Source organism: Sus scrofa, chromosome 9 (genome assembly GCF_054392235.1).
Source record: "Sus scrofa isolate SSC_HxYL_T2T_F1_AM1 chromosome 9, Sscrofa_HxYL_maternal_Yorkshire_Landrace_v2.0, whole genome shotgun sequence".
Classification (NCBI taxonomy): Eukaryota; Metazoa; Chordata; class Mammalia; order Artiodactyla; family Suidae; genus Sus; species Sus scrofa.
The window spans coordinates 70644785-70668405 of record NC_139391.1 but is presented as its reverse complement, the minus strand read 5'-3'; the positions used below and the strand labels follow the sequence as shown (position 1 = coordinate 70668405).

The following is a 23621-nucleotide window of genomic DNA, read 5'->3' as shown; positions in this document are numbered from 1 at the left end:
ACACAGCTGGAGGCACCATCCTTCTGGTGCTTGTGAATCCCATCTCTGCCAGTTTCTCACCAGTTGTGTGGTCTTTGACAGAATAATACCTCCTTCATAGGAGTGGGCTACCATGAAGCCTCAAGGAGAAATGTTCCTTTCTCCCCACACTCTCCACATTTAAAGGAAGAAGGGGAGCCTACGGATATTCTCATTTCACTCTAAATGACACTCAGAATGGGGATTCTGGACCTGGGGATTCTGCCCCAGGTCTTAAAAACCAAGCCACACCTCATGATCTACCTGGCTCCAAAACCACAGAAAGAAAAACTTAGGTGGGCAGCTATTTACTGGTTTAACAACACAAGTTGTATAGGAGGAGTGTATTGTATTTTTTAAATGTTTCCCGGAGTTCCCATCGTGGCTCAGCAGTAACAAGCCTGACTAGTATCCATGAGGATGCAGGTTCAAACCCTGGCTTTGCTCAGTGGGTTGAGGATCCGGTGTTGCTGTGAGCTGTGGTGTAGCTCAAAGACAAGGCTCAGATCCCACAGGGCTGTGGTATAGGCCAGCCTCTGTGGCTCAGATTCAACCCCTAGCCTGGGAAATTCCATATGCTGTGTGCGTGGCCCTGAAAAGACAAAAAAAAACAAACATAGCAATGAATAAATATCTCCTTTTGGCTCTCTCTACCTCCTTCCAACATTTCATAAATTCTACCACATTTTGAGAATTTGGTACTTCTACTCAGCCCTAGAAGCCTTCTTTGGTGAAGTACTTTTTGGAACCACATTTTGGGGATACAATTAAGGTTGATCCAACTGAGGAGAGGTGAACTCAAGAACCCTGGAACAGCTCTCCATCAGCCCTTCCTCTTGACTGCAGTCTGTCTCCATCCCATTCCGTCCCTCCTTCCTCCTTATGGCCTTATCCAAGTGGTTAAGTGACTGTATAGATTTCTGCTAGAAAGAAGCAAAGCTCTCAGAACGGAGAAACACGTTGGAGACTTCTAGTACTGTCATATTGCCCCTTGCTAACTGAGAACAGCAAATAGAAGGGGAACAGGTGGCTCTAACCAGGACCAAGAGGTTCTCAGAAGCAAGAGCAGTTTCAGGGGCCCTCAAAGGTTCCGGACCCCAGTAGCGTCAACAGCAGTAGCCTCTCCCCTCCCCCCCTCCGAGTAGCCGCCACTGTTGTCCACTGTTCCTTTGCCTGCCCCTCAGGGGCCCAGGTGGGCGGGGCTCCATTGACACCTTTCCCTGCGGCGCGGAGGGGAGGAGGCGTGGCCGGAGCCAGGGAAGCCAGTGTGGGCGGCCCTGGTTACACGCAGAAGGGAACTGGCCAATGGATGGACACTGGGGGGCGTGGCCAGAGCCTCCGGCTTGGGGCGTTTATAACAACTTGGAATGCGGCGCCTGGTCGCGCGCGCTGGTGTGGCCGTGGGTTCCCGGCCGGGGTGTAAGACGGGTTCCCCAGCTCTACCTCTCCCCGTGCAGCCAATTCCCCCTCTGCCCTCGCTCACCTGCTCGCCATGGAGTCCTTGGCTTTCCCCCGGCGCCTCGGCCCGGGTCCCTCGGCCACCGCTGCCCTGGCAGCGGAGCTTGTTCGGCCTTTGGCCGACGGGCTCCTCAAATCGCCCAAACCCCTGATGAAGAAGCAGGCGGTGAAGCGGCACCACCACAAGCACAACCTGAGACACCGCTACGAGTTCCTGGAGACCCTGGGCAAGGGTACCTACGGGAAAGTGAAGAAGGCTCGGGAGAGCTCGGGGCGCCTGGTAAGTGCACTTCCCTGTCCCGGCGCGCCGTGCCGGGCTCCGGGGCTCTTGGGGTCTCGGGGCTTGGCCGCCAGCGGAGGGTGATGGAGGGTGGGACGAAGGCTAGTGCCTTGCTCCGTGGAGGGGCCCGCATTGTCTTTACTGCACCAAGGTTGCGTATGTGTATGGGTTGCTGGTGGTGTCCGCTGTAGTTCTTCTCTCTGATATTGCAGTGCTAATGGTCATGGACCTGAGAACCCCAACAGCTCAGCATATGATGATTGCCAAATGAGTGAGGCGGGGCGCATAGAGGACGAGGAATAGTGTTCTGTCTTGGGATGAGAAAGCTCCTAAAGAACGAAAATGGGTTTTAAGTGGAATTTTTGCTGGTAACAGACTATCTATCCAGTAGACTGGGATGGGAAGAGGAAGTAGAAAACACCTGATCTTAGAAGGAGGTTAGTAAAAGTGTGTCGTTGAGTACATGAATGAGGTAACTAATTCCTCAATTAAGTGTGGATAGTTCCGCAGCCCAGCACACTATGGAGATTACCCCCCACACACCACCACCCCATCAGGGGGTGCTAGTGAATTTGACCTTTAGGCCCTTTCCAGCTTTAAGACTGAGTCCAACTTTCATTATGATGGGTTTTTAATTCTGAGAATATGAAACCAAGCTCTGGTGCAAAGTCCACTGTGCGCCTCAGGATACCTTTGGGACTGGGGCCTTTTCAGGTATATGTCTTATTAATTTGGAGGGGGTGTATATATTCTGTGAGCAATTCACTTTATCTCTATGCGCTTGTTTCCCCTTCTGCAAAAATGAAATAAAATAGTCTCAGTCATGGATGCTTATGAGGACCGAATGAGATACAAATATGAATTTAAATTGTTCCTGAGATTGAGAACTGATATTTATATCTGGAAAAGAAGGCCAGCCCTGAAAGGATGGCAAGTTTCACCAAGTTAACAGTGGTTCCCAAACTTGAGTTTATGTACACAGGAATCACATGGGTGCTTGTTTAATAATTCCCTGCTTCCACGCTCAGAGGATTTTACTCGGAAGGTCTGGAAGGGGCCAAATCATCTATATTATAACAAGGCTTTTAGGGCAGGTGGTTTAGGGATTGTTTTGCCAAATCCAGTTGCATGCTGGGTGTGAGATGTGCCTGGATGTGTGTGTGCCCGTGTGTGTGGCCATGGTTTGCCTTATCAGCTATGGCAGCAGTCACCTCCCCAGATTGTTTGCTTTTGCAGCCAGTAGCTGGTTTGAAATTCGAGAAGTCATTTCATTGGCGAAGGAGAGTGGACTCTGGGGAAAGGAGACTGGATTATGGCCCCATCAATAGGACCGAGTATGTTTTTCCTGCTAACGCCTGGCACAGTCCCCAGTTGCCCGCTGCCAGGTTACAGCTATTGGGCAATCATGTACTTCCTGGCTTTCCTTTTCATTCCCTTTCTATAAAGTGTGAGGGCCTCGTCAGGCTCCAGGCTTGAGACTGCTGGGCTCAGGCTTTGTCAGGGGCTCAGCTGGAGGATAACTGCTTGTGGCTTGTGCCTCTTTTGGGGGACAGACTGGATTGGGGGAACTGGGATGGCCTGGAAACTGAGACTGAAGTTCAGAAATCCCACTGAGTTCTTGACCTAGGTCGCTGCATGTGTGTGTGTGTGTGTGTGTGTGAGTGAGAGAGAGAGAGAGAGTGAGGGAGAGAGAAAAAGAGAGATCTCATTGATTCTGGAGTGAGAGAAACCAGCTTTCAGTTTTCAAACCTCATTGGCTGTAGGCAGGGATTCCAGCTCTTATTACATCAGAACAGAGAGAATTCAGAAGGTGCTCTCTGGCCACTTGTACACAGGGAGCCAAGACCAGTAGGAGTGGGAACCTGCCCTAAAGCTCCCTGATCCATAGACGTGCCCCCACCCCACCCCCCGCAACCTTGCCATACTTCTGCTGGGAATCTGCTCAGGGTCTCCCTCCTCCTTGGAGAGCAGCTCCCAACCCTCATGTTTTCTCAGTCTGGGGAGGAGTCCTCTTCTCCACCCCACCCCCATTCCTGCCTCTTCACTCTTCTCCCTGAAGAGGGACCCACCTGGTGCCTTGGAATCTTCAGTGGGGGACGGGGTGTGGGAGCAGCCCACCACCTCCCTCAAAGTGAACGGAGGTTGTTGAGGGGGGACTAGGTTCAGAGGAAAGCCTGCGGGGTGGGGTGTCTTCCATCCCATTTTCTCTCCGCTACATTTCCTATCCCCAGCCTTGCCCAGATGAGATTATCAGGGGCAGATGGGATTGTCTAGAGGGAGGGGCGGGCGGGCAGGACTAATGGCTGCTCCAGGAGGGCATTAAAGGAAAAACAAATATTTGCTCTGGATCTGCTAGCTCGGAGGACGTTCCTGGTATCCAGATGACATTTCCTCTTGTGATTCTTGTAGCTCTCCTGACCACGCCTCCCCCCTCAAACGAAAAACACCTGCTGGGGTCCCTGCAGTGGTGGAGTCTACAAAGGCCTTTAGGATGGTCTGCCTGGAATTCTTTTTTTTTTTTTTTTTTTGGTCTTTCTGCCATTTCTTGCACCACTCCCGCGGCATGTGGAGGTTCCCAGGCTAGGGGTCAAATCGGAGCTGTAGCCACTGGCCTACACCACAGCCACAGCAACATGGGATCCGAGCTGCATCTGCAACCTACACCACAGCTCATGGCAACGCCAGATCCTGAACCCACTGAGCAACACCAGGAATCGAACCCAAAACCTCATGGTTCCTAGTCAGATTCGTTAACCACTGAGCCACAACGGGAACTCCTGCCTGTTATTCTTACCTCCACAAGGAGCATAAGGGGAAGCCAAATGGGCAGGGGTGCTACTGTCTCATTTATACATTGGATGGCTACATGGGATTTTAGAATGTTTGAGAATGACTGAGAGTCTGCTTCCCTCATTGACAGATGGGAAAACTGAGGCCAGGGAAGGCAGGTGACTTGTCCTATGGCTGGTGAATGGCAAGCCTGCAACCTAAGCTGCTGACTTGAGCACCGCAGGCACTAGATGACCAACACCGAGTCTGGGAGTTGGCTTTGAGCTGAGCCCAGGCTTGCCAGTGTGCTTTGTCATTCCAACAGACTGCCTTTCCCAGAGCTCCAGGCACGCTGAGGGTGGGAGGAGCCACAGGGAACAGCCCCCACCCCCACATGCACACTGACTCTCTTGAGGGATCCTGAGTGGGTGAACTATACAGTACATTAGAGGCTCAGACTTTGTCAGGAAGACTGCTCAGCTCAGCATCAGCGTGCAAGCCGTCCAAATCCTGGCTCTCCTGCTCCGTAGCCTTGTGACCTGTCCATATCTCAGTTTCCTCATCTGTAAAGTGGGGATTATAATAATTCCTACCTCGTGGGGTTCTCATAGGATTAAATAAGATAACATATGCAAGTACTCAGCATAGTAACTGACACACAGGTTTATGACCCCGGCAAGGCTGGCTTTGTCGAGGTGCTACCCTCCCTCTTTGGGTGGGGTGAGGTAGTGGGAGAGTCCCTCCAGAGTCTGTCCTGCTCTGGACGGTTGAATGGGCCATGCTGGAATTCCCCAAGCCAAACCACTTTGGTCTCTGCTTTGTTCAGAGTTCCAGGCTCTCCTTCAGCTCCTGATCCAGAGAAGAGCTCCTGCCTGGCCAGCAGCCAACAGCCTCTTCTGCATGACGCTGCCCTTGCGGCTTCTCCTGCACCTGCCTGCTCAGTGGCAGGGAGGGAGTCTCCAGCTGCAGGCGACTCTTGTCCTTGGGCTCTTGCTAAACCACACAAGAGGGCTGGACGGGGAAGCGCCTTGCCCAGCGACCTGGCTGAGTGGGAAGGAGGCTGGCAAAGAGGGGGTGGACACTGCATGGGGTTTAGGGGAGGTGGCTCAGACCCCCTTTGAGCTCATTCCTGCTCCCTCCCTGGTTTTCTGGCAGGCTTGGTGAGATGGTGAACCACTCCCACCCCATCAGGGCCATCCCCACTTTGCCAAGCCCAGGCCAGCCCAGCCCAAACTCTCCGTTATCTAAATGGGTCATCCTCCAGCTCCTTGCCCTGCCTCCCAGAGGCAGCTTCTCTTTGAAAGGCCAAAAAAAGAGTCAAGGGTCTTGGCTCCAACTCAGGGCGATAGCCATGACCAGGGATGCCCAGCTGGTACTCTCTCTCCCAGCACCTGAAATGAGTGTCTATAGATCTTTTTCTAAGACCTCTCTGCCATCCTCTGTTGAATCCAGATTATTCTTTTTTTTTTTCTTTTTTTTTTCTTTTTGTCTTTTTAGGGCTGCACCTGTGGCATATGGAGATTCCCAGACTTCGGGTCGAATTGGAGCTGTTGCTGCCAGCCTACGCCAGAGCCATAGCAACACCAGGTCCCAGCCATGTCTGTGACCTACATCACAGCTCACGCACGGCAACACTGGATCCTTAACCCACTGAGCGAGGCCAGAGATCGAACCCGAAACCTCATGGTTCCTAGTCAGATTCATTTCTGCTGCACCAAGACGGGATCTCCCAGATTATTCTTGATCTGAGTTCCTGCAGGGCCTGGGGGTTGAGGAGGCAGTGTCTAACTAGTTGAGCCCCAGCACCCATCTCTCCGCCGTGTCTCCATATCTGTAAGTGGGATGAGGGTGGCTAGTGGTACTGCCCAGCCTGGCCCACAGCAGACAGTGGAGGCATTCCCTTCTTCAGAGGTAGGAGGCAGGGAGCTGGAGGCAGGGCAGAGCATCTTTGTAAGGCACTTTTGTCTTCTGAGATGACAGACACTCCTCCGTCTTGGATCCTGACTGCCTTGATGTGTTGGGGGGCCTGGGAAGCGTCACCTTTCTGGCCTTCAGTGTTTGCCATTTGCAAGGCGGAATAGGAAAGTAGCCCTGCTTTCCAGCACTCTGGCCACAGGAGCAAGAAAATCCCTAGGCTAGCATCAATAGGAATTTTGCTCTGGCAGGTTAACACAGGCATAGTATGGGGCCTCCAAACAAGCCCATTATAATAATCCTTGGCTAGCACTTTCCTGGCATAGCACCCATTTCTGAAGAAGCTCAGCAGAGAAGTCTAGAGTTTGGAAGAGAGCTTAAGAGATCCTAACTTGCAAATTCATGAAGGGTTCCTTTCCTTTGGCCTGTGCGCAAACATTTCTCTCTGCCTGGAATGCCCTGGTTGCACACTTCCCCTCACCGAAGGCCTGCCCTAGAGGTAATGGGAATTGGCTTGACCAACCCCACTCTTCCTTCAAAATCTAAAACGAAGTTTTCCCCCAGCGGTGGTTCACCCTGCTCCTCCAGGCAAAGGGAGCTCTCCAGGGCTCCTGGAGCCCCTGGGCAGGCGATGGACCTCCACTGGCATGTTCATTACACTAGACCGGAGCGAGGGTTGGGCTCAGGGACTGTCCAATTTTTGTCCTAATCCCTAGCACCCACCATAGCACCAGACACACAGTAGGCGTTCAGCAAATGTTTAGAGAATAAACGCCTTTTTATTTTTCAGATGAAGACGTTAAAACAAACCAGACCGGTTAACCAGATCACTTAAGTGACTTGTCTTGAGTTGCATAGCTCCAAAGGGGCAAATAAAGATTCGTTACCTGGGCTCTTGACACCCCTCTACGGACCTGGTGGTCACATTTATCTTGTCACTGTTGTGCCTAGGTTTCCTGTTCTTTCTGAATAGGGCAGTCATATGTCTCAACTTGAAAACACTGGAGAGTGAATGGGGCACCATTAATAATTATATGGGGGAGTTCCCACTATGGTGCAGTGGGTTAAGAATCCAACTGCAGAAGTTCCTGTCGTGGCTCAGTGGTTAACAAATCCAACTAGGAACCATAAGGTTGCGGGTTCGATTCCTGGCCTCGCTCAGTGGGTTGGGGATCCAGTGTTGCTGTGAGCTGTGGTGTAGGTCGCAGGTGCGACTCGGATCCTGCGTTGCTGTGGCTGTGGTATAGGCCGGTGGCTACAGCTCTGATTCAACCCCTAGCCTGGGAACCTCCATGTGCCGCAGGAGCGGCCCTAGAAAAAGCAAAAAGACAAAAAAAAAAAAAAAAGAATCCAACTGCCACAGCTCAGGTTTCTGCGGCAGTGTGAGTTCAATCCCCAGCCCAGCACAGTGGGTTAAAGGATCTGATGTTACTGCAGCTGAGGCATAGGTCACAGCTGCAGCTCAGATTTAATCCCTAGCCCAGGAATTCCATATGCCTCATAGTGTGTCCATAAAAAAAATTGTATGGGAAGAACCAGGACGGTTCCCAGGCCCGTGGCCTTTCCTAACTCTGGGTGATCCATTCAGTCACTGCTTTTCGCCTCCTTTCCTCTAGTCACCGTATTTTTATTCTAGAGAATATGGTTGCTCAACTATCTTGAAGAGGAGAACAAAGTTCCCTCAAAATGAGTTCTCATAAACAAGGTTGACTCTCCACCCATTCCTCAGAAGAAAGGCAGAAAATCTCATCTGGGCACCGGTCCCATCAGTCAGGGATCAGCCCAATGGCTTAACCAATAAATATTTATTTGTGTTCACCAGTCAACAGTTGTTGAATGCTCTCAGTGCACTGAGCTCCTTCTAAGCCTAAGCTGTTGCTGTATCTCATGCACTTTGACAGGCTCATCAGCAGATAGTTCAAGCCTTTCCAGTAAGACTGGGACAGTGGCCCAGCCCCACCAAGGCAGTGGCACCTACTCTTCTTGTCTGCCACCTGCTTGGTGACTTGGTGGCGGCATGATGACCTTAACTTGTTTCTTTCCTGGCAAGTGCCAGCCAAGCTGTGGTCTCCTAAGACCTAACACAAAGGGGGTGGGGTGGGGCAGTGGTCCTTGACCTTGTCCTCTGAGGCCTGAGCCTGAGCTTGCAGGAGGATGGAACTGTCCATTGAGGATGAACAATTGTGATTTAAAATCATTGGCTTCCACAGAGTTCCCGTTGTGACTCAGTGGTAAATGAACCAGACTGGTATCCATGAGGATGCAGGTTCAATCCCTGGCCCCATTCAATGGGTTAAGGATCTGGCATTGCCATGAGCTGTAGTCACAGGCTTTGGCTTGGATCCTGTGTTGCTGTGACTGTGGCATAGGCTGGCAGCTGCAGCTCTGATTAGACTCCTAGCCTGGAACTTCCTTATGCCAAGAATACGGCCCTAAAAAGATGAAAACAAAACAAACAAAAAAAAACCAACCAAAATAATAAAAATAAAATAAAATAAAATCATAAGCTTCCAGAGTTGAAAGAAAGGGATCTCAGGGTTCAACCTGTATACTCTCTACCCACGCAGGGACTCGTAGCATTTCACAGAGCCCTTTATTTGTTTTGAAACCTCATTTCTTTTCGTCCTTGTCTCCTTTAGAGCTATGCCCCCTAGCCTATGATGATTTATCTCATTGTATATGTTTATGTGTACACAACTGTACATCCAAGATATGCCTTGTGTTTGCATACTTGTGTATTTTAGGCTCTTAAATATTTGTTTCATTATCTAGGTATGTGTTTTATATGGTGTTTTGTTTTTTTTTTTTACTGTCTATTAATTCAATTTTTATGGCCCTTTATCTGAAGAGCTCATGGTATTTTATCTATTGTCTGGTTTTTAAAACAAAGAATTTTTAAAAGAAAGAATTTAGAAAGAACTAGTCCGTAAAATCTGCCCTTCAGGGAGAGAAAAATGTATGGAAAGTTGTTGGGGAACCAAGCTCCAGGTCAATTCCTCAGAGGTGGGGGAGCATTTAAGCCCCTCCCCCCCATCGCCACCCCCTGTCCGATTCTAAGCCAGGGATTTTTCTGTTTAGCTCTTGGGGTGGTTTGGAACAGAAGGGGTGCGGGGCGTGAAGAGAGCGCCTGGGGTCCAGTCTGGCCCCTGCAGCTGCAAGCGTGGGCCTCTCGGGGGGCTTGCCCAGGAGGTATGGTGACCGTCCCTCCTTGCTGCCATTGTCCTGTCGGCCCCGCGCAGGGGGCGGGAGAGAGCCGGGCCTCCCCTCTTTCAAGGATGCAGCTCCAGGGCAGGAGCGGGGCGGAGGCCACGCCATCCCTGGCCCGTTGCCGGGGTGACCGGGCCCGGGGCATTGTGAGCTGCGCCTCTTACGGGATTACGGCTGTTCCGGCTGTTCCGCATTCTTGTCCGAGGGGGACACAGGCCCACAGGCCCGCAGGCCCGCAGTCCCAGAGCCGGAAGCCTTTGTCTGCCTCCAGAGCCCTCTGAAAGGGGGATTAGACGCCCCGCCCCTTGGGCCCTGGGTTGCTTTTGTGTGTCTCCTTTTGAACCTCGAGGGGAGGCAAACCCTCCTGGGAAATCAATGAGGAGCTGTTTTCCTCCGCCCGCGCCTTCCAAGTTCTCATACCCTGCCCGGCTCTCCTAAAGGCGAAGTCTTGTATTTACCCTTCGTTTTCTCGGTCGGGACCTGTCAGGAACTGACCAGCCCTGGGACGCCGCCCCATCCCCGCCCAGCACCTGATGCCGGCATTGCAGCCCCGTGGCGTGTATATGGTCATTTCACAGAATCAGAGCCGGGAAAGGACCTCGGAAGGCGTAGTCCAGCCTGTTTATGTCACGGAAAAGAAAACTGAGGCCCTGCCCTCGAGAACAGCCACAGAGCCTGGAGGGCCCAGGGCCTGTGACTCCCCACGCAGTGTCTCCCACACACACACGTACACTGCTGGTCTTAGGCTCCCACGGCTGCAGAAAGCCGCGGAACAGACAAAGGGGCGAGCCGCCTCCGTCTCTAAGAGCGCCGCTTCAAACTGCTTCTTGGCAGTTCTTTCTCCACTTCCTTTTGCCTCACCCCACCCTTCCTGAACCCACCACAGATACCAGCCAGAGAGTTGACTCCTTATATGGCTTTTTCACCTTTGCAGACAAAATAACAAAGCCCAGAGAAGTCTGTTTAATTGTCTTCTTGGTCTGTTGGTTGGAGAAGAGACATCACAGACCTTGACTGAAGAAACTGGCACTTTTCAAATGACCTTTTTGGGTGATATTGTGTGTGTGCACTCAGTAAAACATATATAAGCTAAAATTTACCATTTCAATCATTGTAAGGGGACAATTCAGTACATTCAGAGTGTGGTACGGCATCACCACTATGCATCTTCAAACCCTTTTCATCATAACCCTTTTCATCATCTCAGAGGGAGGCTCTGTATGCATTAAACAATAACCCCCTACCTCCCCACCCCCAGCCCTCGTAGCCACTCTTCTTTCTGTCCAACGCATTTGCCTATTCTAGTTACTTCCTATAAGTAGCATTGTACAATACTTGTCCTTGTGTGTCTGGCTTTTTTCACTGAGCGCAAAGTTTTCAAGGTTCATCCACATGGGGCTTATATCAATACTTCATTCCCTTTTATGGCTGATTAATATTCCATTGTATGAATAAACCATATCTTGTCTGAGCAGTCATCTGTTCATGGATATTTGGGTTATTTTCCACCTTTTAGCCAGAGAGGGTTTGTAGCAAATGAGAATGCTGTGGCAGAAAAAATACCAGACACGGGATCGGGTGGTCAGTTGTGCAACCCAGCCTGTGCCAGTGAGTGACTGTGTGACTTTGAACAGGTCGTTTAGCCTCTCTAGGAACCAGCTTCCTCACCTGGAAGTGGGGGTGACGAGGCTTTCCATGTCTACCTCCCCAGAGTGGTTGCAAGGGCCAGTTCATTGTCCGCTGCAACCAATGATTATTTGGTCAGCGCCTACTGTGTGCCAGGTGCTGTGCTCAGCATCCGGTGGATTTCCTGTCGTGGCTCAGTGGTTTAATGAACCCAACTAGCATCCATGAGGACTGGGGTTCAATCCCTGGCCTTGCTCAGTGGCTTGAGGATCCAGCGTTGCTGTGAGCTGTGGTGTAGGTGGCAGACACTGCTCAGGGTGGTATAGGCCGGCAGCTGTAGCTCTGATTCGACCCCTATCCTGGGAACTTCCAGGGGCCTAAAAAGACAAAAAAAGAAAGAAATAAAAATAATAGCCCTATCCTTTCCTGGCAGTGGAGTATGCAAATTTGCTTTGAATCATAAAGCTTTAAAAATTCAGCTTGTTATCTACCTTCTTCACTCTGAATAAGGTCATTGCTCCCTCCTCCTTCCTGCTCCATAAACTGCACCTGACTCAGGGGAGGCCTTTCTCTACGGAGGGTGCTCTCCAGCTTCTCTGCCACCCACCCCAGTGAAGGATGGAGAGGCTTCTCTGTGTGCGTCCTGTGGCCTTTGTAGCATCTGCAAGGCAGATCACCAGGGTCAGGGCTCCCAGAGCGTCCTCAGCGACACCTTTACCTGCCAGACCTCACTCTCCTGCATTCTCTGTTCTCAGGTGGCCATCAAGTCAATCCGGAAAGACAGAATCAAAGATGAGCAAGATCTGATGCACATTCGGCGAGAGATTGAGATCATGTCGTCACTCAACCACCCCCACATCATTGCCATCCATGAAGGTACAGAGGCAGAGCATTAGAAGTTGAACTCGAAGCTGAGTATGCGTGTGTGTGCGTGCGTGCGCACGTGCAGTCAGAACAGATGATCCAAAGAAATAAAAAAGACACAGGTTTTAGGGTTTGGCAAAAGCTGGATTTGAAACCCAGCATTATGACTTTGGGCAACTAATTTAACGTAGTCTCTGGGCCTCAGTTCCTCATTTGTACAATGGGATAATCCCTCCTGTATCACAAGGTTGTTGGAACTTAAATATCACCCAGTGCTCAGCTCATGGGGGGAATTCCACAGATTGTAGGCATTTTTGTTGTTAGGTCTTCTTTTTTCTTTTCTTTTCTTTTTTTTTTTGGCTGCAACTGCAGCATGTGGAAGTTCCTGGGCCCGGGATTGAACCTACATCAAAGTTGCAGCCTGTGTCACGGTCAAGTCAGATCCTTAACTCATGTGGGAACTTCCTGTTAGTTCTTCTATACTTGAATGCTGCCTCCCTAAACCAAAGAGATCCTAGGAGGCTGGGGGAGGCTGAAACATATAGAGGCTTACACCTGCCTCAGGTGCGTGCGTGGGTGCTATTTTTCTTTTTCTTTTTTTCTTTTTTCTTTTTGGTCTTTTTCTAGGGCCGCATCCTCTGCATATGGAGGTTCCCAGGCAAGGGGTCAAATCGGAGCTACAGCTGCCGGCCTACGCCACAACCACTGCAACACAGGATCCACTGAGCAAGGCCAGGGATCGAATTTGCAACCTCATGGTTCCTAGTTGGATTCGTTAACCACTGAGCCACGATGGGAACTCCCTATGTTTCTTCGTACATCCCAAGAGCCAGGCCTCCTGTCCTCTGAATCATCCCCACGGGGCTGGCTCCTACCTCTCCGCATCTTTCAGCCTCCTCTCTCTCTGACATCAGTGCTGCCTTTCTACTCCAGCTGCCCTGTTCCCTGTGACCCCGACAGAAAAGTGAGCAAGAGAGGGTGAGGAGGAAAAAGGAGAGGCAGCCTCCCACACACCTGTCTGATTCCAGCTTTTACATAATATCAGTTAGACAGGAAGCAGGGAAGGGCAGAGGAGCAGCAGGAGGGAGAGGAGGGAGCCTGTGGCTTCGCCTTCAGTCTGAATATTCCTGGTGGGAAGAAAGAGAGGTCTCCTCTCTTGCGTTCTGTTTAGAGGAAGACTAAGGGCAGAGCCACTGAAGTGACCCCATGGTCTGAGCCTGTCCCACAAGAAGCCCAGGCAAGTGGCTGAGAAAACTAATTGTGTATCTCCAAGTATCCCCCTCACTCGCTCCCTGGAAGAATAGGCAGATGGCAGAGTATGGGTTAAGCCAAACTTGGTGATTGGGCTGTGTGTGCGCGTGTATGCGTGCATTCTTCCCCACACGCATATCTCGGGCTAAGGCTGAGAATTGAGCTTTGCTGCTTAGGATGTAACTTCTACCTACTGCACCTTCAGATTCAGCATATGCTGGGGCATCACAGTTACTGTGTATCTGGCAGGGCTCCCCCAGATCCATCCCGTCCACAGCCTTCAAGAGATAGGGACTGGGGGCTCCAGTCCCCGAAACTGATCTTTAACCTAGCTGCCCTCCAGAATGTGCCCTGGCTGGCTCCTGACCCCCAGTGTCATGGCACAAAGTTTGCACACACCCTACAGCGATTTAGAGAACCAGAGGGGTGGAGCCTCAGCTAGGCACCCCTGGGCCCCCATGCTCCCCTGGGGAAAAGCACAGTCCTCTTGGCCATGGATCCAGTTGCCTGGGAGCTAGGACTCCTCTTGGGAGAAGGCTCCTCTCTCAGCCCCTGCTTACAGGCTAGACAGTTGCTCTGGAGCTGGCTGAGCAAGCCAAACTCATAGGACCCGTTTGACACAAAGATGCAATGTCATAGACATGCATGTTTGGACACACACCCAGCTGAAGGGCCAGTTTGGTAAACCAGCCATTCCCTACTTTTCCAGGAGGCAAGACACGACCTGAGGTGGCAGAAGGGCCCCACCCACACATGGAGATGAGCCAGCTAGAGTAGGCTGACTGCCAGGAGTCCAGCCAATTAATCATGAAATATTTATTGATTGTTTCTGCATACAAGGCCCCAGCCAGGATCCTCTAGAAAGAGATATTAAGGGTGATGACTAGCTCAGCACTCCACAGTACTTTACAGTTTACAGACTACTTTTATATACTTTTATCCCTCTTCTGATCCTTAAGACAAGGCATTATTGTAGGCATTATTTTTCAGCTTTACGCATAAGGATGCTGAGAATAAATATATCAGTAGGTACCCTCTGCTGAGCGCGTGCGTGTGTATCAGACCTTACACTAGCTTGCTCAGCCAGCCTGAGAGCTGTCACTCACCTTTCTCTATTTCCCACCCCAGTCCTGTGAGGTTGCTGTGATTATCCCTCATCAAATGAGGAAAATGAGGCCCAGTGGTTGAATAACTGCCCACAGGCACGTACCTAGTAAGTGATGGGGCCAGGATTCAAATCCCAGACCTATGTTCTTACTCATGTAGCTAGAAGAGATTTGCCCAAAGTCACAAGGTGAAAAAGTACTGGATTCCAAACAAGACAGCCTGACATTTCCTAGGCATCCAGCGATGTCTCGGAATTTATAGGGTAGGTTTTTTTAAAATTTTATTGATGTAATTCATTTACAATGTGGTGCGAGTTTCAGGTGTATAGCAAAGTGAATACATACATATGCATATTATGTATATATATACATATGTATATTCAAGTTCTTTTCCATTATAGGTTATTATAAGGTATTGAGTGTAGTTCCCTGTGCTATACAGTGGGTCCTTGCTGGTTATCTATTTTATATGTAGTAGTATGTATATTTTAATCCCAAACTTCTAATTTATCCTTACCCCACCCCTTCCCCATTTGGTAACTGTGTTTGTTTTCTATGTCTGTGGGTGGGTCTATTTCTGTTTTGTTTTCTTGAGTTTTTTGTCTTTTGTCTTTTTAGGGTCTCACCCAGGACATATGGAGGTTCCCAGACTAGGGGTCGAATTGGAGCTGCAGCTGCCAGCCTTCACCACAACCACAGCAACTCAGGATCCAAGCCACATCTGTGACCTACACCATAGCTCACGGCAACGCCAGATCCTTAACCCACTGAGCAAGGCCAGGGATCGAACCCGAGACCTCATGAATCCTAGTCAGGTTTGTTAACCACTGAGCCACAACAGGAACTCTGTCTATTACTGTTTTGTAAATAAATTCATTTGTGGAGTTCCCGTTGTGGCGCAGTGGTTAACGAATCCGACTAGGAACCATGAGGTTGCGGGTTCGGTCCCTGCCCTTGCTCAGTGGGTTGGCGATCCGGCGTTGCCGTGAGCTGTGGTGTAGGTTGCAGACACGGCTCGGATCCCGCGTTGCTGTGGCTCTGGTGTAGGCCGGTGGCTACAGCTCCGATTCAACCCCTAGCCTGGGAACCTCCATATGCCGCAGGAGCGGCCCAAGAAATAGCAACAACAACAACAAAAAGACAAAAGACAAAAAAAAAAAAAAAAAAAAAAAAAAAAAAAAAAAAAAAAAAAAAAAAAAAAAAAATAAATTCATTTGTGTCATTTTTTTAGATTCCATATTATCATACTATATTTATCTTTAACTTTCTTCACTTAGTATGATAATCTCTAAGTGCTGGGTAGGTTTTGGGTTTGTTTGTTTGCTTGTTTTTTGGCTGTACCTTCACCAAGTGAAAGTTCCCAGGCCAGAGATCAAACCCACGCCACAGCAGCGATCCAAGCCACTGTAGTGACAATGCGAGATCCTTAACCCACTGCACCACAGAACTCCAAGTGCAGGGTAGTTTTAAGAATCCCTGTGTAACTGAGGAGTTCTTATTGTGGTCCAGCAGGTTAAGAATCCAACTAATACCCATGAGGATGCAGGTTCTATCACTGGCCTTGCTCAATGCATTAAGGATCCTGTGTTGCATTATGGTTGAGGCTTGGATCTGGTGTTGCTATGGCTGTGGTGAGGGCTGGCAGCTGCAGCTCCAGTTCAGCCCCTAGCCTGGGAACTTCTGTATGCCAAGGGTGAGGCCCTAAAAGGAGAAAAAAAAAAAAAAAGAATCCTTGTATAACTGAGTCACTTTGCCGTACAGCAGAAATTGGCACCACATTGTAAATCGAACTATAATTTTAATAAGCAAATTAAAAGATAAATAGGGGTGTTTCCGTCATGGCGCAGTGGTTAACGAATCCGACTAGGAACTGTGGGGTTGCGGGTTCAATCCCTGGCCTTGCTCAGTGGGTTAAGGATCCAGCGTTGCCACGAGCTGTGGTGTAGGTTGCAGACACAGCTCGGATCTCACATTGCTGTGGCTGTGGTGTAGGTCGGTGGCTACAGCTCCAATTTGACTCCTAGCCTGGGACCCTCCATATGCTGCTGGTGCAGCCCTAAAAAGGACACAAAGACCAAAAAAAAAAAAAAAAAAAAAAAAAAAGAAAAGAAATAAAAGATAAATAAATAGAAATAGTGGTGCCTAAGCTACACACAACACAAAAATCCTCTAAAGCCTGAACTTTCAAGGAGAGGGAGGATAAGCCAGTCCCCTTGGCTTTAACTCGTTGCCACTGGAAGGTGTGGGACGTCACAGGCCGCCGTCTTGCCCCTGAATGGATTTCTCTGCAGGGAGGTCCTATCTGGTTTGGGGCCAGGGAGGCGTATGTGGTCCCCAGTGGGGGGCAGTGCACTCTGGAGGGGCCTGACATTCCTGTCCTGCTGTGCCCCAGTATTTGAAAACAGCAGCAAGATCGTGATTGTCATGGAGTACGCCAGCCGGGGGGACCTGTACGACTACATCATCGAGCGGCAGCGGCTCAGCGAGCGCGAGGCCCGCCATTTCTTCCGGCAGATCGTCTCCGCTGTGCACTACTGCCACCAGGTGAGCAGCCACCTGCCCGGCCCTGGGCTGAGGGGGTGGCCCCTGGGGCTTAGGGGCTGGTTTGCACCAGAGAGATTCCACGATTCATCCAGGATCACACAGGGAGACAGAGCAGAGGCAAGACTCCGTTCTGGACTCAGCCCAGGGCATGTTGGTGTCTCTAGCTTTGCGTCTCTTGACCGGGGGTGGAAGGACTCACAGTTTGTTATATGAGGTGCCAGTAAAGATGGGCATCCCGGGCCACCTGCACTCACCCCCATGCAGCCCCCTTTGTGTTCACGTCACTGTCCAGATAGGTCCTCATGTCCTTCTCTCCTTGGCGACCTTCCCCTGACCCTCCTCGTTCCCTCTTTCAGAATGGAGTTGTCCATCGGGATCTCAAGCTGGAGAACATCCTCCTAGATGCCAATGGAAATATCAAGGTGAGCCCTACTTCTTGTTTAAAGCTGCCCACACCCCTCCCCAGCCTGTCTGCACTGTCCCTAGCCAAGCATCTCTAAGCCTCTAGCACTTTTCGAGAAGGAGCTGAGAAAAGCTCAGACATTTATATTGGTACTGGAAGGGACCTTGGCCATCATCCATTCCAGCACCTCATTCCTTGGATTGAAAACTGAGGGCTGAAGATAAGGGATGACCTGCGCAAGGTCCCGTGGCTAATGAGTGGCTGCGCCTGAGTTATAACCAAAGTCTTCGGACTCCCTGACCAGTGTTCTTGATGTCACAAGGCTGACGGGAATCTAGATCTAGGGTTGGCATCTGCTTGCAACCTTGGGGCTGGCCAGGAGAGGCCACGGCTTGAGTTCTCCCCACCTGCCCGCATGTACATACACACATGCGTGCGCACTTGAATCTGCTGCCATCAGGCAGCCCTTCAGAACCTTCCACTCCAGCGCCAGCTCCCTGCAGCTGCCAAATTCCCATGCCTACGTCGTTTAACTTTGCCCTGAGACGTTCACGTTGATGTGATAAACTCAGATCCCAGGGCTGGAAGGGGGAGTTGGTAAGGGCCAGCCGCCGCCGGGACCTGGGAGGGCTTTGACTCTGCACTTGGACCTTTCTCAGAATCTTCCCGAACCCAGGTCATCGTCCCTTCCTCAGTGGCCCCTGACCTGTGCCCTGAGGTACCATGGCACTGAGTTCTTTCTCCTTAGCCATTCCTGGACTAGGTGGGGCTCGCTTTGATGCTGACCTGGGGGAGGGAACCAGAGCCAGTAAACCCACACCACCCAGGCAGGCACGAACGTTCTCATGGGCACAAATCATCTGCCTCGTTATGGGCTTCAACTGGCAACTGCTTGATAAGAGGCCAATAAAACCATAAATGAAGGAGCCAGAGTTCATAAACAGCCCCTCCCCACCCAGGGCACACATAGCTCTCTGCTGAGAGTGATGACGTCCAGAGCAGAAGGGCATTGACCTCAGTCTCAGGAGAGCTGGGGGAAGGGGCTCTCCAAGGAGCAAGAAGATGGGCTTAAGGCCCTCTATCCCTGGCTATCAGAGGGCTCAGGAAGTGCTGTAGGAAGGTTCCTTCTCCTGAGCTGTAACCATGGCCATAGCCTTTGTTCTGCCTTCCCCATTGCTTTTCGACCCCAGTCCTGCCATCATGTTCCTGCCCGGCTGTGGGCAGAGAGATGAGTCCTTTGCTGGGAAAGGCAGCCCAAGCCCACGTCATGGGGTAGCTTGCTTCTGAGGTCCATGGCATTGGCATGAGACGTTGGCTCTCCCCCTCCCACTGGTAGACCCTTCCTTTGGTCAAGAAGTGGCCATTAGTCTCATCCATCAGCCATACCTGTGCTGGGAGCTTCAGGATGGGTCGGGACAGGAGGTCAACACAGGGTGCCTATTGTTGTGGCAACATGAGGAGACAGAACTGACAAGCAGGGGCCACCATGAGCCATTGGAGGTTGTAGGGCTTCGTGGGAGGAGATCTCGGGGCAATGGAAGGCTTGCTGGGGAGGTGGGCTGGCTGGTGCTTAGGCAGGAGAGTGCCTCCCTGGTGTGCAGGACACCCTGAGCAAAGGGACCTGAGGAGCAGAAAGGACCCAGGAGCCCCCATACCTCTGCCTAGGCGCTCCTCGCTGACACAGCCTTCACAAGCTCTTTCTTCCAGGGCCTGGGCTGTGTTGGTGGTGCCCAGTATGGGGTAGGGGGCATGGGTACCCTTTCTGCTGGAGCCTGGGTTTCCTTGGGGTCTGGAGAAGGGATGGGCCGGGAGCTACAGGACAACCCAGGCCTTGGTGTGACCCCTGCCCATGTTTAACCCTATCCTGCAGATCGCAGATTTTGGCCTCTCCAACCTCTATCACCAAGGCAAGTTCCTGCAGACGTTCTGTGGAAGCCCCCTCTATGCCTCGCCAGAGATTGTCAATGGGAAGCCCTACATGGGCCCAGAGGTGAGTGTGTGCCCTGCCTCAGCCCTTTCCTGGCTCCAATCCTGGCTAGTTTTCTGGTTATTCCTTTCCTCAGAGCACAAAACTTGCCTCTCTGCTAAAGTAGCGCTTGGCCCCTCTCTAGCCAATACGGCAAAACTGGAAGGAGAGCTTGTCTCCTGAACCCCATTCTGGTTCTGTGCCCATCACCCATCACATTCCCCTTACCTTTCCCAGCCCCCAGCCAGCCATCCTGGACGGGTGGTATCTGTGCCAGCCACCCACTCTGACCCAGAAGGGATGACCTTGTCATTGACCTTGTGTTTGTGGCTCCCTTTCCCAGGGGAGGCAATTGACAACAGCACTCCCCATGAACCTTCTGCAGTGTCACCCTCCCTGCCCCTGGGTATAGAAGGAGGTGGGGGCAGATTCCGTTGTGGCACAGCAGAAACAAATCAAACTAGGAACCATGAGGTTGCAGGTTCGATCCCTGGTTATCCTAGCAGGTTAAGGATCCGGCATTGCCGTGATCTGTGGTGTAGGTCACAGATGTGGCTCTGATCCCTCATTGCTGTGGCTGTGGTGTAGGCCGGCAGCTGTAGCTCCCATTCAACCCCTAGCCTGGGAACCTCCATATGTGGGAGCTGAGGCCCGAAAAAGAAAAGCAGGAGATGGTCCTCAGATCCATGGGCTCTGACTTCACGTGGGCCCCCCCTTTCTCCATGGTTTTGAAGGCGAGGCTGGAAACCCTCCAGCCTGTGACATGAGGACACCCTGGCTGATTTTCCCTCCCTCTCTCTCCCCCTCAGGTGGATAGCTGGTCCCTGGGTGTTCTCCTGTACATCCTGGTGCATGGCTCCATGCCCTTTGATGGGCAGGACCATAAGACGCTAGTGAAACAGATCAGCAATGGGGCCTACAGGCAGCCACCTAAACCCTCTGGTAAGTGAGAAGCATGGGTGTTCTCATCTAGGCCCTGGGTGTCCTTTTAATTCCCGAGGCAGAGATTAAGCAGTGACGGTAAAGTGAGGCGGGCAACCCGCTGTAGATGAGGGTAATTTCCACCCCATCTCCTACCGTCATCTCTGCCTCTTGTGTCTGTGACCTCCAAGGAAGGGAAGAGACCTCTTCCTTCCTTTATGGGCATGCTTTATTATATTTGGAAGTACTACCTAAGGTCTAACTTAGATCCTCTTTGCTGCAACTGTCTCGTTTCCTACTGCTTTTGTCCTTGCTCTTAGAAATCTTTTTGTCTTTTCAAATATGACATAGAAGGCAAAAAGGAGGGTGTAAGAACCTTGGTTTACTCTTGGGCAGTCCCTACCCTCAGAGGGTTGCATTTCATTGGCGCAAAGGAGGATACACAGTAACATAAAAACATGGGTAATGGGGAGTTCCCATCATGGTAGCTTGGAGGAAATGAACTGATTAGTATCCATGAGGACGCAGGCTCTATCCCAGGCCTTGTTCAGTGGGCTAAGGATCCGGCATTGCCGTGAGCTGTGGTGTAGGTCACAGATGAGGCTCGGATCTGGTATTGCTATGGCTGTGGGGTAGGCTGCAGCTGCAGCTCCAATTTGACCCCTAGCCTGGGAACCTCCATATGCTGCGAGTGCCCTAAACAGACAAAAGAAAAATTAAAAAGTTAGAAAAACATGGATAATAAGGGGACCATGGTCCTGAGGGTCCTGGGATGGAAGAGGAAATTGGCAGAGTCAATCCAGGAAAGCTAGAGGCCGTGGGGAGCTAGCCAGGGCTGTGGCTTGTATGGACCCTTAGGTGGGAGTGGTGTATCTGACCCAGGAGTGAGCACAGATGGGGGTAAACCAGTGATGAGGGCTGCGGGTGCCCATACATAAGCCTACATCTTTCTTCTTCTAGACGCCTGTGGCCTGATCCGGTGGCTGTTAATGGTGAACCCTACCCGCCGGGCCACCCTGGAGGATGTGGCCAGTCACTGGTGGGTCAACTGGGGCTACGCCACCCGTGTCGGGGAGCAGGAGGCTCTGCACGAGGGAGGTCACCCAAGCAGCGACTCTGGCCGGGCCTCCATGGCTGACTGGCTCCGGCGGTCCTCCCGTCCCCTCCTGGAGAACGGGGCCAAGGTCTGCAGCTTCTTCAAGCAGCACGCACCGGGAGCAGGGAGCCTCACCCCTGGCCTGGAGCGCCAGCATTCGCTCAAGAAGTCCCGCAAAGAGAATGACATGGCCCAGACTCTCCAGGGGGACCCAGCTGCTGATGCGTCCCCTCGCCCTGGCAGGGGCAACCTCAAGCTGCCTAAAGGCATTCTCAAGAAGAAGGCATCGACCTCCTCGGAGGGGGCGAGGGAGGGCCCTGAGCTCAGCCCAGTCCCTGCAGGCCCGGGACAGGCTGCCCCCCTGCTCCCCAAGAAGGGCATCCTCAAGAAGTCTCGCCAGCGGGAATCTGGCTACTACTCCTCTCCTGAACCCAGTGAGTCTGGGGAGCTCCTGGATGCAGGGGACGTGTTTGTGAGCGGGGACGCCGTGGAACACAAGCCCCCCGAAGCCTCAGGGCTGCTGCTCCATCGCAAGGGCATCCTCAAACACAACGGCAAGTTCTCCCGCGCAGCCCTGGAACTCACAGCCCCCGCCTTCGGCTCTTTGGATCAACTGGCCTCACCTGGCCCGCCAGCCCGGGCCAGCCGCCCCTCGGGGGCGGTGAGTGAGGACAGCATCCTGTCCTCTGAGTCCTTTGACCAGCTGGACTTGCCCGAACGGCTCCCCGAGCCCCCACTGCGGGGCTGTGTGTCTGTGGACAACCTCATGGGGCTTGAGGAGCCCTCCTCGGAGGGCCCGGGAAGCAGGGGCTTGAGGCGCTGGCGACAGGACCCCCGGGGGGAGAGCTGCTTTTCCCTGATGGACTGCCAGGAGGTGACAGAGGCCCACCAACAGGCGCTGGGGGTCTGCACCAGGTTCAGCTGAGGGTGGGGGGCCTCGCCCCATCGGGGCAGGCTTTAAGATGCAGCTGGCTGCACCCTGAGGGGAAACACCTTCTTCCCTCCTGCCTCCCAGGACCAGCGTCTCAGCCCCGAAGGCTGAGATGGTCTGCGCTTGAGCCCTGGGGAGAGCTGATGTGGGAAGCGGGCAGATGAAGTGCATTGAGGGTTCAATGTCTTCAGCCCCGTGGAACCAAGCAGATAGTAGGGCCAAAAAAGTAGAGTAGAAGAGGGGAAGGCCTGTGGCCAAGTCCAGGCTGCATGTTTCTTGTACACACAGTAGGGCCACAGAGATCTGGAAAGAACCCTCTTTTAGGGCCCAGCTCCCTTCTTGCAACAAGTTACATTTTGTCTATGGTGTCTTCCTGCCAATGTGGGGATGGAAATTCCTTCCATAGATGATCCCGCCCCCACCAATCACTGCAACTGGAACACGGCACCCCCTAATGTGCCCAGGGGTGTCCTGGGATGGTCTCTCAAAGTGTGCCCTTCCTTATTTCTCTGAGCAGTAAGAGAACACAACCTCTGTTTCCTCAAAGGTTCTCTCCCCTTTCCCATCCTCCAAACCTGGCCCAAGCCTCCTGAAGTCGCTGCTATGAATCTAAAAGACTTGAAAAGCCTCAGGCTGCTATTGGACTTCATCTCAAGGGGCCCAGACTCCCCTGGACCCCACCTTGGACCTCAAAGACTCTGAACTTCTCTGGCCTCCAAGCTGCTCCTGCTTCTGAGAATGGATGTTTCTGTTTCTCTGGGCTGTCAGGGCCCTAGAATGTTCTTATTTATTTTTATGTTTTTAAAAAAGTGAGTCCTATTATTTTCCTTAAGGTGAATACTATGTTCTGGGGAAATCTGTGCCATGTAAGTTTTGGGTCCAGGCACATACATTTGCAGTGATTCCCCACTGATCAAGGGGAAGGGGGGAGCTTTTATAAATCTACATGTCCCATCACACTGTCTGGGGGGTCTCTGGCTTCCTCACTCCATGCCCTGATTCCATGGTCCCTCTTCCCTTCTGTGGCTAGAAAGAACCACCCCATTAAAAACCAGAACGGTGATTGGAAAATAGCCTGTGTGGTTTTGTTCGGGGGAAGTAGGGCGCAGGTCTTCAAATTTTCCTGTAACACATACTCCCCTTGGCTGTCACAGGTAGAAGATAGGGAAGCTCCTTAAGGAAAAATCAGACAACAAAACCCCAGCTCTTAGCTCCAAAAGGCTCCCCAGTATCCCTCCATCAGCAGTTCTGCCCTTGTGAGCACACA

General features: G+C 51.8%; 1 protein-coding gene across 1 annotated transcript; it reads left to right on the top strand.

Moving 5' to 3' along the window:
* The first annotated feature begins 1400 nt into the window (after positions 1–1400).
* On the top strand, positions 1401–23425 carry NUAK2 (NUAK family kinase 2). The gene is made up of 7 exons (XM_003357391.5): positions 1401–1756; positions 12028–12148; positions 16886–17037; positions 17394–17459; positions 19311–19430; positions 20216–20348; positions 21288–23425. The coding sequence occupies exons 1-7, from the start codon at positions 1511–1513 to the stop codon at positions 22346–22348; spliced, it is 1899 nt and encodes a 632-aa protein (XP_003357439.3). The 5' UTR covers positions 1401–1510; the 3' UTR covers positions 22349–23425.
* The last annotated feature ends 196 nt before the right edge of the window (positions 23426–23621 follow it).

Bases quoted from the DNA above. Each gene is read 5' to 3' on its own strand.
- NUAK2 (XM_003357391.5), top strand. From the start codon at position 1,511: ATGGAGTCCTTGGCTTTCCCCCGGCGCCTCGGCCCGGGTCCCTCGGCC. The intron at 12,149-16,885 runs GTACAGAGGCAG...GCTGTGCCCCAG, and splicing joins CATCATTGCCATCCATGAAG to TATTTGAAAACAGCAGCAAG. The intron at 20,349-21,287 runs GTAAGTGAGAAG...TTCTTCTTCTAG, and splicing joins GCAGCCACCTAAACCCTCTG to ACGCCTGTGGCCTGATCCGG.